Source organism: Capsicum annuum, chromosome 10 (assembly GCF_002878395.1).
Source record: "Capsicum annuum cultivar UCD-10X-F1 chromosome 10, UCD10Xv1.1, whole genome shotgun sequence".
Taxonomy (NCBI): domain Eukaryota; kingdom Viridiplantae; phylum Streptophyta; class Magnoliopsida; order Solanales; family Solanaceae; genus Capsicum; species Capsicum annuum.
This window is the reverse complement of record NC_061120.1, coordinates 3,490,017-3,507,644: the sequence shown is the minus strand read 5'-3', so window position 1 is coordinate 3,507,644 and position 17,628 is coordinate 3,490,017. Positions and strand designations below refer to the sequence as shown.

At 37.8% G+C, this 17,628-nt stretch overlaps 2 protein-coding genes and 1 non-coding gene across 3 annotated transcripts in view; 2 read left to right on the top strand and 1 right to left on the bottom strand.

The window, feature by feature from the left end:
* The first annotated feature begins 1,196 nt into the window (after positions 1-1,196).
* On the top strand, positions 1,197-8,512 carry LOC107844100 (conserved oligomeric Golgi complex subunit 5). Its single transcript, XM_016688594.2, has 3 exons — positions 1,197-2,476; positions 4,880-5,353; positions 7,297-8,512. Exons 1-3 carry the CDS (start codon positions 1,397-1,399, stop codon positions 8,218-8,220), a joined length of 2,478 nt encoding a protein of 825 aa, XP_016544080.2. The 5' UTR covers positions 1,197-1,396; the 3' UTR covers positions 8,221-8,512.
* Positions 8,513-11,199: 2,687 nt separating this feature from the next.
* TRNAR-ACG lies at positions 11,200-11,272 on the top strand. Its single transcript has one exon. It is a non-coding gene; the product is annotated as a tRNA-Arg (tRNA).
* Positions 11,273-14,584: 3,312 nt separating this feature from the next.
* Positions 14,585-17,628, bottom strand: part of LOC107845938 (GDSL esterase/lipase At4g10955) — a gene marked incomplete in the record, with an annotated part of 6,526 nt that continues 3,482 nt past the window's right edge. Inside the window, 2 exon segments of the mRNA XM_047398418.1 lie at positions 14,585-15,987; positions 17,596-17,628. Of these exon segments, the coding sequence (XP_047254374.1) occupies positions 14,985-15,987; positions 17,596-17,628 (1,036 nt within the window).

The following is a 17,628-nucleotide window of genomic DNA, read 5'->3' as shown; positions in this document are numbered from 1 at the left end:
CTCTGTACAGAAACAATCATCTCAGTCTTGTTTCACCGAAGTCACTCTCATCTTGTCTCGAAAATTTGCAGTTCTAATGTTACCTCTCCTACTCAATCCACACATCCGTCGTCGTCTCTTCATCTTCATCATTTTCATCCTCTAGATGTGAGAATTATTGACTGGCCAACACTCTATTTGATATAACATAACTGATCCTACCACCACTATATAGAACTTGTTCTTAAATTTAGGGGACACTTTTTTATTAGCACAAACTCTAAAAATGAGCCTACATTTCATTCACCCCACACCAATATAATGAGTAACATCATCGTCAATATTTTTATTTCCTTAGATAATAAATCCAAGGTACTTGAAACTACCTTTCTGTTGAATGACAGAAGTATTGAGTCTTACCTTCATGTCAACCTCAAGCTGCCGTTATATACGGAATTTGAGAAAAGATTGAATTACAAAAATCTATTATTAGCAAGCCTGCCTTACATTTTTAAAAGAGATGATTTTAACGGCTTAAACTCGTAACTGATTACATGCCAGCAACTTCACTAGTAATAGTCACTCAATTGTATATTCATGTATTATGCCTAAAACAGAACAATATTTTCAAATCGAAAAAAGGTAAAAAAATATCCCTAAATTATCTTAAATGACGTAAAATTATTCTCCATTATTTTATGACTCAAAAATACCGTTCTCTCTAACGAAACGACACCCAACACGCCACTTGGACAAAAAACGCTATATGGCCAGTCCACATCAGCATCCACATAAAAAAATACACCATTTAATGCCATTATCCATCAATCCACTTCACGTGCTTGATGTCATTTCGTTAGAAATCGGGGAAGGTAATCTTTGAGCCAAAACAAATTAACGGAGAATATTTTGCTCCATTTTGAATAGTTCAAAAGTCCTTCCCTTGTTCCTTCCTCCGTTAATTTAGATGCAACGCCCGTAGACGTAAGAAGCAGCTCATCTATGGCAAACTGAAAATTTCGAAGTAGGTTGTGGATGTTGATGTGGACTGATCATATGACCCTTTTTATCTACGTAGCGTATTTGGTGTCATTGTCGGGTCTATCAGAAATAACCTCTCTACTTCTTTGGAGTTAATAGTATGGATTACGTACATGTTATCCTCTCCAGATCCCAATATATGAAAATATACCGAGTATATTATTGTTTGCGTATTTGGTGTCATTCTGTCAGAAAAAAGAATATTTTTGAATAAAAAAATTAATAAAAAATATTATTTTATTTCGCATTTCGAATAGTTGAGAAGTAGTCGAAATAATTGCCAAATTCTCACTCACTTTTAGAACAAATCAGAACTATCATTCAGTAAAAGGAAGATCCAAAAATAACCACCACTTTTTTCCGGTCGCCGGAATCAATGGCGTCTCCGGCAATTCAACGATCATCTCCTCTTCAGCGTCTCTCAACTTTCAACAAATCCACCCCTATCCCTATCCCTACCCCCACCCCCACCCACCCTACCCCCACCCCCCTCGACTCCTTCTCTTCCGATCCCATTTTCTCCTCCTTCCTTTCCCCCGATTTCGACTCCACTAAGTTCTCCTCCGCCGCCCTCTCCTCCGGCTCCACCGCTTCTCGTATCGAAAAGCTCCACGAAGGTCTCCGTAAACTCGACCTCCAGCTCCGTAACGAAGTTTTGAACCGTCACGAAGATTTACTATCTCAGCTCACTTCACTACGTGTCGTTGAGTCGTCCCTTTCATCTCTCCGTTCCTCCGTGTCTAATCTCCAGGGTTTGGTTAAGAAGGTTCGTTCGGAGTTATCCGAACCGCATAAGGAAATTGAGGTGAAGACACTTCAGCTTTCGAATTTGAATAAGGTAATTCAGTTGTTACAGAGTACGATTAGGGTTGTTCGTTTGTGTAAGAAGCTAAGGGATGTTGTTGTTGATTTGGGTAATGAGAAGTTTGATCTATCGAAGGGTGCACAGTTACATTATGAAGTGCTTTCGGTTTATAATGAGTATCATTTAGCTGGGATTGATGTTGTTGATTTGGAGGTGACATGGGTGATTGAAATAGGGGGTAAGTTACGCGGTGAAGGGATGAAGGTGTTGGATAAGGGGCTAGAAGGATTGAATCAAGCGGAGGTTGGGGCGGGTTTGCAAGTTTTTTATAATATGGGGGAGTTGAGGGGGACAGTGGATGGGTTGGTTAGTAAGTATAAGGGAATGGGGGTGAAGAGTATAACGACCGCGTTGGATATGAAAGCGGTTTCTTCTGTTGGTGGTGGATTTGGTGGTCCGGGAGGGGTACAGAGAAGTGGGACACCGCAGTTTGGTGGAAGTGGAAAGGCAAAGGATGCGTTGTGGCAAAGGATGAGTGGTTGTATGGATCAGTTGCATTCTGTTGTCGTCGCTGTTTGGCATTTGCAGAGGGTTTTGTCGAAGAAAAGAGATCCCTTTACGCATGTTTTGCTGCTTGACGAGGTCATGCAGGTGCGCGAATGTGTTTCTAGTTGATATGAATTGTTCTGAAGAAGTTATGTTATATGCTGTCGTTCTTATTATGAGTTAATTTGTAGTCTAAAATACCGTGATCACAATGAGGTTGAATCTGTTTCCCTGTGTTGTAAACTTAGAATTGGTAAAACTGCATAGTAGTTTGTCGAAGAAAAGAGACGCCTTTATGTATGTCTTGCTGCTTGATGAGGTCATGCAGGTGTGTAATGTGTTAATGTGTTTCTAAGTTGATATGAATTGTTTTGAAGAAGTTATGTTATATGATGCCTTTTATTTTTGTGAGTTATTTGCTGTCTAAAATGTCATGATCACATTGAACTTTTGAATCTGTTGCCCTGTGTTGTAAACTTAGAATTGGTAAAATTGCATAATAATTTGTCGAAAAAAAGAGACCAATAGTTTGTCAAAGAAAAGAGACCAATAGTTTATCGAAGAAAAGAGACCCCTTTACGCATGACATGCTGCTTGATGAGGTCATGCAGGTGCATGAATGTGTTTGTAGTTGATATGAATTGTTTTGAAGAAGTTATATTATATGATGTCTTTCTTATTTTGAGGTATTTGTAGTCTAGAATGTCGTGGTCACATTGATTCTTGAATCTGTTGCCCTGTGTTGGAAACTTAGAATTGGTAAAACTTCATATTGATTTGTCGAATGTAAGAGATGCCTTTATGCACGTCTTGCTGCTTGACGAGGTCATGCAGGTGCATGAATGTGTTTCTGGTTGATATGAATTGTTCTGAAGAAATTATGTTTTACGATGTCGTTCTTATTATGAGTTAATTTGTAGTCTAAAATATCGTGATCACAATGTGGTTGAATCTGTTGCCCTGTGTTGGAAACTTAGAATTGGTAAAACTGCATAATAGTTTGTCGAAGAAAAGAGACTCCTTTACGCATGACATGCTACTTGATGAGGTCATGCAGGTGTGTGAATGTGTTTCTAGTTGATATGAATTGTTCTGAAGAAGTTATGTTATATGATGCCTTTGTTTTTGTGAGTTATTTGCTGTCTAAAATGTCGTGATCACATTGAGCTTTTGAATCTGTTGCCCTGTGTTGTAAACTTTGAACGGGTAAAATTGCATAATAATTTGTCGACGAAAAGAGACGCCTTTATGCACGTCTTACTGCTTGACGAGGTCTTGCAGGTGTGAATGCATTTTGTAGTTGATATGAATTGTTTCGAAGAAGTTGTATTATATGTGGTCTTTCTTATTGTGGGTTATTTGTAGTCTAGAATGTCATCATCACGTTGAGTTTGAATATGTTTCCCTATGTTGGGAACTTAGAATTGGTTAAACCGCATAATAAGTTTGTAGCTAGATAGAAGCAACGGAAAACCAGGTTCGAGCCCGCTTAACTGAGTTATCAGGACCTTAACTTAGAAAGGTTGGTTCCAAAGTGAATATGACCTGAATCACCTGATGTAGTTACATTCAGGATATCTAAAAGCAATACTCTATGGAAAACAATAAAATTAGCTGAAATCATGGGAAGTACTGATAGACTGTTTTTACTTTTGTCCATTATGTATTTGTGTTTTGATGATATAGATGTTCTTTTCCTTGATCCTGTGTTTGAGAGTGAGTAGTTTGGCAATTAAAAGAGAAAAAGTGGTCGATGGTTAGTAACCTTTTATACAAAAAATATAGTTTGGTGAGAACTACTAATGGAATAGTGAAATCTGATAGCAGGAGCGCTTTCCCCAAGTTTCATGACTTGTGATAGCATTTTGCTTGAATCTGTCGCTCCGTTTTGCTAACTTAGGTTTAGTATACCTTGATTATAATTTTATACCTTTCTACAACCAACGGGGACCAACTATGAGCAATCATGTTTTGGACTGCATCAAATCTCTATTTATAGCTTAAATTTTTTTGTGGTAGAAGGAAATTTTGTTCTTTTTTCATCTTTTAAGCCTTACCCATCAAAATTAGCCGAATAATAACCAATTAGTCCAGCCCTAAGGGTATACTAAATAAATCTGTCTCCCATACTTTCCCACTCTATTTCTTCAAATCAATTGTATAGTTGAATATTGCTCGTCTACGTGGAGACTTATAGATTCGTCTTTGAACCTGTTTGGACTTCGGAACCATGAAAGCTTTGACACTCACTTCTTATTATGAAACAGAGTCAAAATAAAATCAGGTTATTTCTGATCCCCTCACTGGGATTAATCTAAGCTAATTACGGAATTTTATAAATGGTTAATAGTTATGCACAATTTGCAAAGTATATTTCCAAGAAAGACCAACCAAATCTAAATGAAAAATTAAAGAGAGAGTGGAAGTAAGTTATAAAATGATTAGTGACATGATGATAAGCTCATTGTTTTTTTCCCCTGGCTGCTTACATTACTACATATTTTTCAGGAAGGTGATCCGATGTTGACAGATCGTGTTTGGGAGGCACTGGTTAAATCTTTTGCTAACCAAATGAAGTCCACTTTCAGCACCTCAAGCTTTGTTAAGGAGATATTCACACTTGGATATCCAAAACTCTTCTCTATGTTAGAAAACCTGCTTGAAAGAATTTCACGTGATACAGATGTCAAAGGAGTTCCACCAGCTCTTAGTTTAGAAGCAAAGGACCAAATGTTATCTTCTATTGAGATATTCCAGACTGCTTTCCTAACCCTCTGTCTGAGTCGTCTTTCAGAACTTGTTAATACTGTATTTCCAGTGTCCAGTCGTGGAAGTGTTCCCTCAAAAGATCACATTGCAAGGATTATATCACGAATTCAAGAAGAAATAGAAGCCGTCCAGATGGATGCTCGGTTAACTCTTCTTGTTTTGCATGAGATCAACAAAGTTCTGCTTCTGCTTTCAGAAAGAACAGAATACCAGGTACTTTTTTCACATTTGTATGACAGCAAGTTCTTTGAAGAAAACACGGTGTTTAACTTTATGAAGCAAAATTGTATATCATGAGCTCACTGCCTATCTTCATTATTTATGTGATATCTGCAGTTTGGGTATGTTGAACATTTGAAGCAGCAGTTTTACACTTGAAAATACAATTCCTTTTGTTTGTTGAGTGGAAGTGAGGGACAGTTGCCAGTTCGGATATGAAGATTGTAGTGATAGGTCTGCATTTCCCGAAATTTAGAATCAAGTTCATTCATACATCAACTAGAAAGTGCTGCAATCAGGGGAAAAGGAACAGGTGTTAATTTTAGGCCTAGGGGTGGGAGTTCCGCTAATTTAGCATGTCTATACATACAGTAAGACCAGTTATTTTAGCCAAGCTGAACAAAAAGTATCTAAAAGAGTCTGTCGCACATTATTTAAAAAATAGAATTACTCCTAAGTTGTATGTCCCAACAGTTCTTACATCTATGTTCTGCAATGGTGGGTGGTGGCATCTGGTCTAGGAAATTCCTCTCTAAGGGTATTATTACCAATCCAAGGTCTTGCTAGATTCTGACTTTTACAACATTCCCCACCTCAAACCTAATGTAGTTTCTTAATATTCTCCACGGTTAGCATATATGTTTCCACGGCCCTGCTTTGTGTGGGAAAGAAGATACCTTAAGGCTCCATTGAGCAAGTGTTTCATGCATGGCATTTATAACCTTCCTCCAGAAAGCCTCATATTCACTGTTATCTCCAACACATTTCGTTAGTAAGCTTTGGTTGTGCATCTTCAGATTTCTCACTCCCATTACACCGAGACTTTTTGATTGAATTGCCACGTTCCATTTTATTAGATAAAAGTTGTGATGTTCACAGTCAAAACGTCTCTCCTTATCTTGTTACTTTACTACCTTGTTAGGAATAGGAAACAAGGACATGAAGTAAGTTCTTAAACTGCCCAGCGCACTATTTATCATTGTTAGTCTACCTCCAATTGAGAGGAATAGCTTCTTCCAAGTGGCCAACCTCCGCTCAAACCTTTCCATAATCCCTCGCCAAACATTGTTGCTTTATGTTTCTACAACCTTAAATAGGAGAATCTTGAATAATTTGTTCTATCCTACTAAAGTTTCATGAACCTAACTTGAAAAAAATAAGATGCTTATCAAAACAAAAAAAGGAATGTTTATTCAAGGGCTTACTACAACTACCCCAATTTGAATTAGTTCATAGCACTTTTGTTTGATTAAATCACTTTCTACTAGACTTAAACTTGATGATATTATGATTCAAATTGAAATGGAAAATAATTATTTATGCTTTCCAAATAAATAGTATTCAATGCTCATACTTAAGAATCTTTTGACTCAACTCCAACTCAGTTGAAAAGAAAGTACTGTCAGATCAATAGAGGAAACAGCTAGCAACTTCAAATAGGCTAATCTTTGTAGGCTATTGATACTCTAAGCTTGATGTCTGGAATGAGTAGAATTACTTTCATTTCTAGAACTAGAAATGGTCCTTTTATTAGTTTGTACTGAATTTTGTACTACTGGTAAGTATTACTTCTCTTCGTTTTTTATTTTTTATTTAGAGGAAAGGTGGAAACTTGCTTGGAGATTGATGGATGCAGTTCACCCTCTCTCTCTCTCTCTCTCTCTCTCTCTCTCTCTCTCTCTCACTCTCAGTATTAGCTGATGATTTCCCTTGATTGTTTCTGTATTCTCCCAGCCCCTCCTTTTAAGTGGGATAGTAGGTGGATGGTTCGGGGGTGGGTGGGTTATATCATTAATTTCCCATCCTTGATGAATTGCGTTTTGAGAATTCCATTACGCCATCACTAGAGTAATTGGGTTAATTATTTAACTTAGATAAATGAATTTAGGATCTAGATGCACTTCTACTCAAATTTTATAGATTTACTTTGTCTACAGATATCTACAGGGCCTGAGGCACGGCAAATAACAGGTCCTGCAACTTCAGCACAGGTGAAGAACTTTGCATTATGCCAGCATCTGCAAGAAATTCATACCCGCGTATCATCTATGGTGGCAGGATTACCAGCTATTGCAACCGATATTCTGTCTCCTTCGCTGGGATCCATCTATGGAGTAGCAGGTGATTCAGTGACACCACTATTCCAATCAACGCTTGATCGACTGGAGTCTTGTATCTTGCAAATTCATGATCAAAATTTTGGTAGTCTCGGAATGGATGCTGCTATGGACAATAATGCATCGCCTTATATGGAAGAATTGCAGAAGAGCATTCTCCATTTCCGTAGTGAATTCCTGTCCAGGCTGTTGCCTTCTTCGTCAAATAGCTTGACTACAGGTTCAGAAACTATTTGTACTAGACTCGTGAGGAGCATGGCATCTAGAGTTCTGATATTTTTCATTAGGCATGCTTCACTTGTTAGACCTCTCTCTGAATCCGGCAAGTTGAGATTGGCCAGGGACATGGCTGAGCTGGAATTAGCGGTTGGACAAAACTTGTTTCCAGTAGAACAACTCGGTGCCCCATATCGAGCACTTAGAGCATTTCGTCCAGTCATATTCCTGGAAACATCCCAACTTGCATCATCCCCACTTCGTCAAAATCTACCACCAAGTGTCATACTGCACCATCTTTACTCACGTGGTCCTGAAGAGCTTCAATCACCCTTGCAAAGAAATAGACTTACTCCTATGCAGTATTCACTATGGATGGATTCACAAGGCGAGGACCAGATCTGGAAAGGCATTAAAGCTACTCTAGACGATTATGCTGCTAAGGTACGTTCAAGAGGGGACAAGGAATTTAGTCCCGTCTATCCTTTGATGCTCGAAATTGGTTCCTCTTTATCTGGGAATCATTAAAGGAAATTCCAGAAAATGTTATATGCCTTCTGTCAAGATTTTTGTTTGAATAATATTGTTACAGATGAACTCACAGAAGACCATTATATTATGTTTCATTTCCCCCTTAGCCGCCATATTTTTAGCATTTTGCTTCAGTCCATTGTAATCTTTTGTTTTTTTCTTCCACATTTGTAGTATTTGCCCTGTCATTAATGCACAGATTCAATGAGATGGATTATAGTAGTCAATTCAAATCTTGAAGACTTGTATTGAATTTTTTGACCATCTTAAATACTTTGAGATGCTCTTACTTTGTCTTCATGGTCATTGTTTAGTAGTCATAATGACAATGTCACCCCCACCCCTTGTAGTCTGGCCCTTTCCCGGACCCCGTGTATATCGGGAGTTTAGTGCACTGGCATTTTGGCCGTTTTGCCAAATGCTGCTAAGATCTCAAGTTGTTATTGAAATGATCCCTCGTTGACACTGTCGACTGGCCATTTCCCGGACCCTATGCATAGCGAGAGTTTAGTGCACCGGCATTTTGGCCGTTTTGCCAAATGCTGCTAAGATTTTCAAGTTGTTATTGAAACGATCCTCGTTGACACTGGGAAGAAAACTTGCACCCTCTGTTTACGCGAAGCAAATGAATGCAAGACACGTGTTCTGCACGAACTTTTATCTCTTTACCCTTTCACAAATACTAAAACGACAACAATATGCCCAATATAGTTCCACGAGTGAGGTCTGGGAAGGGTGGAGTGTATGCAGACATTACCCTTACATTCATGGGGTAGTGAGGGAGAGGTTTCAGATATACCCTCGAATTCATGGGGTAGTGAGGGAGAGGTTTCAGATATACCCTCGACTCGAGAATCTTTCACAAATATCTTTTTTTCTAATGAAAACTATAGAATACACTAATGTCTACATTAGCTTTCCAAATAACACTTACCAATCCGTGTAGCTACAATTCTTGGAATATTCTTAATATATTACTACTTAAAATGGTCAAAGAATAGATTGGACTCTAATTTTCACACTTTTGTGTAGAATGAAATATTTTTTTAAGATCTTTTATTTAATCTCCAATCACCAATCTTCTTGTGTTAATTAAATATATACCCATCTTAGTTCTTTCAAAATCCTTCAATTTTTTTTTTCATATTAATACCTCTTAAGATCCCTTCGATAAGAACAAAGAAAGTGATAACATGGGAAAAAGGATCACTAAGAACAATACTATTCCTTGCAACAAGAAACATTTCAATAACTTAATAAAGTTTTTGAGACCCAAAGTTTATATTACAAGTTCTTCAAATTTCAAGACCCTTGTTCAGAAACTCACAGGGAATGGATCAATTAGTTCAATCTCATCCATTCGTCACGAGTCGTTTGCGAAAGAATCTGATTATCCAACTCAGAACCTTAAAGTAACGAGCGAAATGAGCCATGACATAACGAATCATGGACAAGCGTGTTCTCAGATAGAGTCACATCGAGAAAGTATCAACCAAGAATCGTGCTTAGATTCATCAAAAGGAAGTATTCCGTCATCTTTTACTGCATCTGAGCCTTCCATCCATGCAACTATGAGCCCCTTTGCGAGTTCTGACATGATCAATGATAGAGAAGTGTATTCCCAGATAGAATCACAACGAGAAAGTATCAACCAAGACTTGTCCCTAGATTCATGGAAAGGAAGTATCTCGTCATCTTTTGCTGCACCTGAGCCTCCCATTCAAAAATCGTCTCGTACAATTTTTGATAGCTCCATATCATACCAAGAAAGGGATTTTCCAACCTATAGAAAAATGAATATGAATACCTTTGATGAAAATTTTGATATGATCAATGAGGGACAAATGTACACTCTCATAGAATCAAAGTCCCATCAAGAAAGTATCAACCAAGCACTATCCGTAAATTCATTGAAAGTAGGTATGCCATCATATTCTTCTACGATACATGTGTCTTCCGTTCAAAAATCATCAGCGACAATATTGGATAGTTCTACATCATGCCAAGAAATGAACTTTTCAGCTGAATATAGGAAAATGGAGTCATGGCTATTGGAGATGGAGTCATGTTCTAATTATGATTCTTATTTGTCCAATATTTTGCACTATTGAATTACAACGACGGATCTAAAATTTAGACGTTGTGAATTCTGAATTAAAATTTAATTCTATGTATACATTTTTCATACATGTATATAGGGATCAAGATTGTTCATATCTAGGTATAAAATTGTACATGGTTCTTGTTATCTTTCTTGCCTTTTTTTGTGTGTGTCACAAATAAACAAATAAATTGTAATAAAATGTAGAGTGATATTGATGTATGTCTTTCATTTAGAAGATGCAATTATTCTATTTATTAAGTATGTCATAGATTGTCACTAAAAAGTTAGATAACCATTAAATGTGATGATCGAGTGGTAATTACTCCTCAATTCTTAATTAGAGGTCTTAGGTTCCAGCTTTAAAGCGAGTATCATACACCAGGTGGAAAACCAAACAAAGTTAGATTAACCTACGAGGCACAAGTTTGAACAAAAAGTTCCCTAGTGAATTTTCTTAAGCGGAGTAGAAGTTCAAGACCACCCTTTATGAACGTCATTCTTATAAGTCGTCGATACGGTTGGAAGTAGGAACTCATTATGATTTAGAATAGTGGTTCAAAACTATACCTTATGGAAGTCATTCTTGCAAGTCCTCGATACAGCTGGAAGTAGGAATTCTCGCGAGTCGTCGATATAGTTGAAAGTAGAAACTCATTATGATTTAGTGATAGTGGTTCAAAACTATCCCTTATGGAGGTGATTTTTGCGAGTCCTCGATATGGTTGAAAGTAGGAATTCTTATGAATCGTCGATACGGTTGAAAGTAGGAATTCTTGCGAGTCGTAGATACGGTTGAAAGTAGGAATTCTTGCTTTGGAAATAGGAGCTCATTATTATTTATTAATAATGGTTCAAATGAATAATCAACAAAGGACTCTGTGGCCCAATGGATAAGGCGCTGGTCTACGGAACCAGAGATTCTGGGTTCGATCCCCAGCAGAGTCGTTTACATTTTTACGCTTTTTAATTAAATGTCACTTCAATTTTCTTCTGTTTTTTTTTTAATTTAACACAAACTTTATTCAAATAAAAACATTATATTTTTATTAATTTGTATTTTATAATTTCAAAATATAAAATCTTACGTGTTGTTTACTTGTGGTTTGAAATAATCAACTCCAAGCACAAAATATTTTTACGCTTTTTAATTAAATGTCACTTCAATTTTCTTCTGTTTTTTTTTTAATTTAACACAAACTTTATTCAAATAAAAACATTATATTTTTATTAATTTGTATTTTATAATTTCAAAATATAAAATCTTACGTGTTGTTTACTTGTGGTTTGAAATAATCAACTCCAAGCACAAAATCTCGCATGAGATATATTAGTGGTCGGTTGCAGTGGCGGAGCTAGGATATTCACTAAGGGGGTTCATAAGTGACCCACAAACTAACCGAAAGAGGTTCAACATCTAATATATATTGTCACGCCCCAAATCCTATTAAGGCGGACTGGCACCCGTTGCCGGTAAGGCTCGGGAGAACCAACCTGTAGCGATACATTACCTATGAACATTATAAGTTACTTTCATACTAAACATGCCCTCAAAAGATAAATAGGACTAGCAAGCCAAAAGATATTATATGACTAGGCCGTTGGAGCCACAATGTCTACGGTACGATACATGACCATACTATACTTTACGTAGTCTACAAAGCCTCTAGACAAGAAACATTATCTTACAAGGGTCGGGACAGACCCCGCCTCATGATAAGATACTATACAATACAAAAAGATATGATAAGACTCAAAGCCCCGAAGCAACCTGGAGCTCAGTGACTGCAGTTGATATCCTGTACTCTTACTGGGGAGGTTTATTAGCTTCTGTACCTGCAGCATGGAATGCAGGTCCCCCAAGAGGGACGTCAGTACGAAATAATGTACTGAATATGTAAGGCAACATGTACTATATATGAGATAAAAACTCAAATGAAACCATGTACTGCTGTAGGGTAAAAGACCACCTTTATGATTATTGTGGAGTCATGTATCTTATAACAATTATGTTACTTTACTCTTATTGCTTGTATAATCTGTGCACAGCATGTAATACAGATGACCAGCTGATCAGTGGTAAATCTATATCAGGATCGACCCATGCTAGGCTTTCCTTTCGCCCCTGGGATACCCCCTGTAATACTGGGATTGACCCATGCTAGGTGATTCTTTCACCCCTGGGATACTACCCATCAGAAGCAACTGTAGACATAAATCTTCTTATTACTTTTGAGATGAATCTTTGGTGGTCGTAACATTTGAGCTATAAGACTGTAAGCATGACAAATGACAAGTATGTGTCCATGTAACACCATATCATAACGAAAAGAGTGGGTTGTACAATTAGTGAAACATGTAGGACATAAACAACGTATGAACTTTATTTAGCTAAAAAGAAGACTCATATGTCATGGTACCCAATGTATGTATGCAGCAGTGACAATGCTCGAATCTGGACACACAAGTACATGTTAAAGAGTGGAGTGGTTATGTCGAAGTTTATAAAGATCTCTATGTGCCAATGAAGACTTTGGATTCCATGCCAAATAATAAGAGATCGAATAGCCTTACATACCTCGACATATCAACTTGTTTTTACGTTGAAATGACTTCTTTTCTTCCAACTATTTATCTACAATATCATGTTTTAAAGCTAGTATTAGCAGCTAATCAATGCATCTGGACAGCCCAATCTCACAAGACACAACACTTTGGCAACAAACGTATAACCACCAACTCACTGGTGTTATTCCGACTTTCTCAATTCTAACTGTATTCAACCAGCATATATTATCATATACATGATGTATACAGCCTATATTAGCTCTATAACATGCTGGAAACAGTCCATAACTACAACACATAACCATTTTACTAAACGCTCAACTAAGAAGCACAACATCTCGTCGTCTCCCTATATTTCATCGTTAACAATTCATACTTGTTCCAACTTTGAACCAGATGCTCCCAACATATATATACATCACATAAATCTTAACGTAGTCACAAAATAGCTCAAAACGTAGGGGGAAACGTGAAACAACAGCCCCCTCAACAAAACAGTCCAATACCATTTTGGAAGCACATAAGATCATATAAGGATACTTGTTTCCAAAGAACTAGCAAAACAGTCCAGCAACCTTGGCAACCATATACACACTATAACATGTTAATAACCTCAACTTTATATCATATTAAAGTCAAAAATCAGGGTAAGAATCGTTCCAAAGCCAAGAAAACCAAACAACAACTTTCAGGACACAAGCTGTCCAGAAATTCCTGCACAGTGAACTAGCCAACTTATCTTGTTTTCCATGGAAAATTCATATCAAGTATATGGTTATTTTTACATACCTTAACTCCCAAGGTGTAGGTCTAATTCAAGAACTCAAAAAGTAGCCTTTGGTTGCCTTCCAAGGTGAAGAAATGCCAAGAGAAACTTAGAGAGAAAGTCTGAAATTTTTGGTCTTTTGTTGGTTAACTCAAGGAGCTCGGTTTTGGTCCCTTTTTAAGGAGACTTTAGACCGACTTTATCCTGATATTTTCAGCTGATTAACTCAAATTGGTCAATGACTAATTTTCCCCTTTCACTTGGGCCTTTTGGATCTCTAAATCAATGGGCTTTAGTGGCCCATTTCCTTAATCTTTCTTGCACTTTGTTTGGGCCCAGTTTTGTTAGTAGTGAATGAATGTAGTTGGGCCTATTATATAAAAATCTTGGGCTGAACATCTTGGCCCAATATAATGTTAAACCATTGGCTTAAATAGCCTCCCTAACTTGGGCTTCGTTTGTCACAAGACTTGGAACGTTTCGGCGTTAAGCCTTGTCTTCGTTCCCCTTTCTTTTTACTAACGTCTAGACTTCAAGTGAGTTCACTTATAAATGAATTCTTCTCCCTCATGTATATATAATGTTTAAGCTAAGCACACAGGTGACTCACCTGCTAGCTCCCTAAGTTCCATAAGCATGTCAATGTTTTTTTTTTCCGTTTAAGGCCACAGTCTCTAAATAGACTTCCATATAGTGCCCCAATCTAACACTTGAACACTTGAAAAATTTTGGTAGTAATTAAACCAAGTCGTATGTCATTTTATGTGAACATTACTAGTACACGTAAAATGTGGGGTGTTACATATATATACATAAAAAATAATTTTAACCATGCATATATAGCATAATTTTTCGATGAACCCCCTCGGCAAAGGGTAGCTCCGTCCCTGGTCGGTTGGCCTCATTAGAAAAAAAAAATTATAATCTCAGCATAACTAATACAATCTTCGATTAGCATTATTAAATAACACATGTATAACAGTCTTATCATTATTAATCTCCCATAAACAATAGCAAGGAGATTAATATATATATGTATGAACAGAAAAAATGAACACATACATGCTGAGTTGGGAAACAATCCCTATAATGTTGCTCGAACACGTCGGATCCTTAAAAAATACACTACTTCCGAGTATCCAAAACGCACCCCATGACATTTTTGGAGAGTCCGAGCAACATAGGGATGACTATATATGTTGCTCGAACACGTTGGATCCTTCAAAAGTACACTACTACTTCCAGGATCCAAAACGCATGCACCCCATGACATTATTGGAGGGTCCGAGCGAGCAACATAGGGGGTGTATATGGAAGCGCTTTCGTTCATCGGCCGCGGTTCGCTTGTGTTAGTTGAGAAGCTGGAAGAGTGTACAAAGATTTCAACTGTTGGCTAATGAGCTTGCTGTTACTAATAGCCATTTGTAGTTCCAAATTATCAGACCACCATTGTTCCAATCCATGTGCTTCAAGAAACTTTTGTTTCCCTTTGTTAGATGACAAAAAAAGCTTAGCAGCAGCAACAACTTGTTGTTGGCCATTTCTTGGTTTTGCATTCTCCTTATCAGCTTCATTTTCGTCGCGTAAACCATTTTCTTGATCTGTGTAAGAGCAGCATATGTAATCACTATTGTTGATGTACAAATGTGGTATCCATTGCTTTAGACCTATCCGAAATGATGCTGCATCATTTTCCTCGTAGCTCGCTTGAGTGTCATGATTCGATGGGAGCATTGATTTCAGCCTTTTCCACGCGATTCCGGCTTTTTCTCCTATGTTTCTCAAGCTCATAGCGAGTGAAACCGAGGGTGGATTGAACAGATGTGCCTCGACATGTATCCCTTCTTTCGCTAACGCTTTTCCAACTTGGAGAGCGAATCCAGCTCCGAGTGAATGACCTACGATACACACGTTGCTGCTGCCGTACTTTGTGGCGATTGATTTTAGAGCGTTGAAGGCTGTACTGAATCTCACAGAACCTTTCAGACTTTCCCAAGCGAAGAAACGGAGATCATCTTCGATATCCCTTCTCATCGTTTGGCTTTTGAGAAGCGTTCCTCTTAAGGCCACGACAGCCCTTGGCGCACCGCTTGGTCTGATGAGCACGAAATCAGACAGTGCAGCAGATCTATCCCATTCCAAGATTGCACCGAAAATGGATCCATCTCTTTCGTCATTTAAGGTCTCGACTAACTTGTACTTGAAAGGTATCAACCATTTCGGAGCAAGTGCATTTTCTTCTGTCCTGTTTTCTTGTCTGTCTATCTCAAGAAGGTAAACTGCTTGAACAAAGCAGGCCATTACTGTTCTTTTGTAGTTAGCATCCTTCCTGTTCAATCGAATTTCTCATTTCGCGTTAGAGTCGAATCATCTAATAGTTTTAACATAAGAAAACAACAATAACTTGATACTTAATGTTACATCAGGAGCACTGTGAGAAGTTTTATGTTGATCGGACTCTACAAAAATGACTCTCGGTGCATGCCGGATCCTCCAAAAGTAGTACATATTTGGAGAATCTGACAGTTCGGAGAGTCTGAGCAACATACACATCCTAGATAGTAGTTGAACATTGAGAACGAAAAGCGATAACCCAAAAATTGGACAAAACCACAAGATATTTAAGTGAATGAGTGAACTAAATAAAGAGCTATATCAAGATACCAGTTTAATAATGAAATAAACAAAAAATAGAAATCGACGGTCACATGCAATGATCATTGATCTTTTAGCAGTAGAGTTTTTTCTAAGAGTAAGTCAGATTACGTTGTAGATTCACTCAAAATAAACCTATTCATACTCGGTACTAGTAGTGCTGGTGCGAGGTTGTAGGTACCTCGTGGAACTAGTCTAGGTGCACAGAATTAGCTAAGAAGATTATGTTGTAATTCACCCAAAATTAACCTATAATTCACCCAAAATTAACCTATTCATACTCGGTGCTAGTGCTGGCGCTAGGTTGTAGGTGCCTCGTGGAACTAGTCCAGGTGCACAGATTTGCCTGTTTTTTATGAGAGATGCCTGAATTTTAAAAGATTGTAGGTCGGAAGAAATAGTTTCCATCTAGAAGAACATAAGAAGATCGTCCACTGACTATAATTTCAGATATAACAGGACAATTGGCTGAGCAACACCAACTAAATTCAATTGGAAGCCTAAGGCAAGAACATAAATATGTAATGAGAAACGGGATCCTTAGAAGATGATAAGAAAATCGACATTGTGCCTAAATCAACCCCAAAAAGTAGCTCAAGTGGCGAGGATTGTCCAACACCATATAAGGAGACAAATTTGCCCCCCCTCACACCAACGACGGATAACCCAACAACCCACAACCCCCCCCCCCCCCCCGCCCGCTCGCCCACACCTGCCAAGTAGCTCAACATTGGGTGGGCCTAGCTCCGAAACCATTACAAAAAAAATGGACCTTGGTCCAACTCAATGCAAAAACATGCTCAAAATGTGAGGCTTGCTCAAGAGGCCATATAAGGAGATGAATTTGCCTCCCACCCACCTACGAGCGATAATCCAACAGAATAAGAATCAGCTTCAACTGGATTTCAGTTAACACAAGATAGACGCAAACACACTCTATATCATCAGCTACAAGACTAAAGCTTGAAACTTTGAAAGCAAATGAGGAGAACACCAATCGTTTAGAATCAGTATCAGCTAGATATAGGTTAAACCACAAGACGAACCAAATCAAACCAAATAAACAGTTAAATCAAATCAAGAAAAAGGTCTCAAATCCACTGTTCAAAATCCCCAACCACTGAAACAAGCACAGAACTAAAGCTTGAAACTTTGAAATCAAATCAAGAAAACGAACACACGCAGAGTCTCAAATCCACTCAATCATCAGCTATAGAACTAAAGCTTGAAACTTTGAAATCAAATCAAGAAAACGAACACACGCAGAGACAAAAGCACTAACCAACTGGAACTAATAAGATCTCTCCAATTTGGA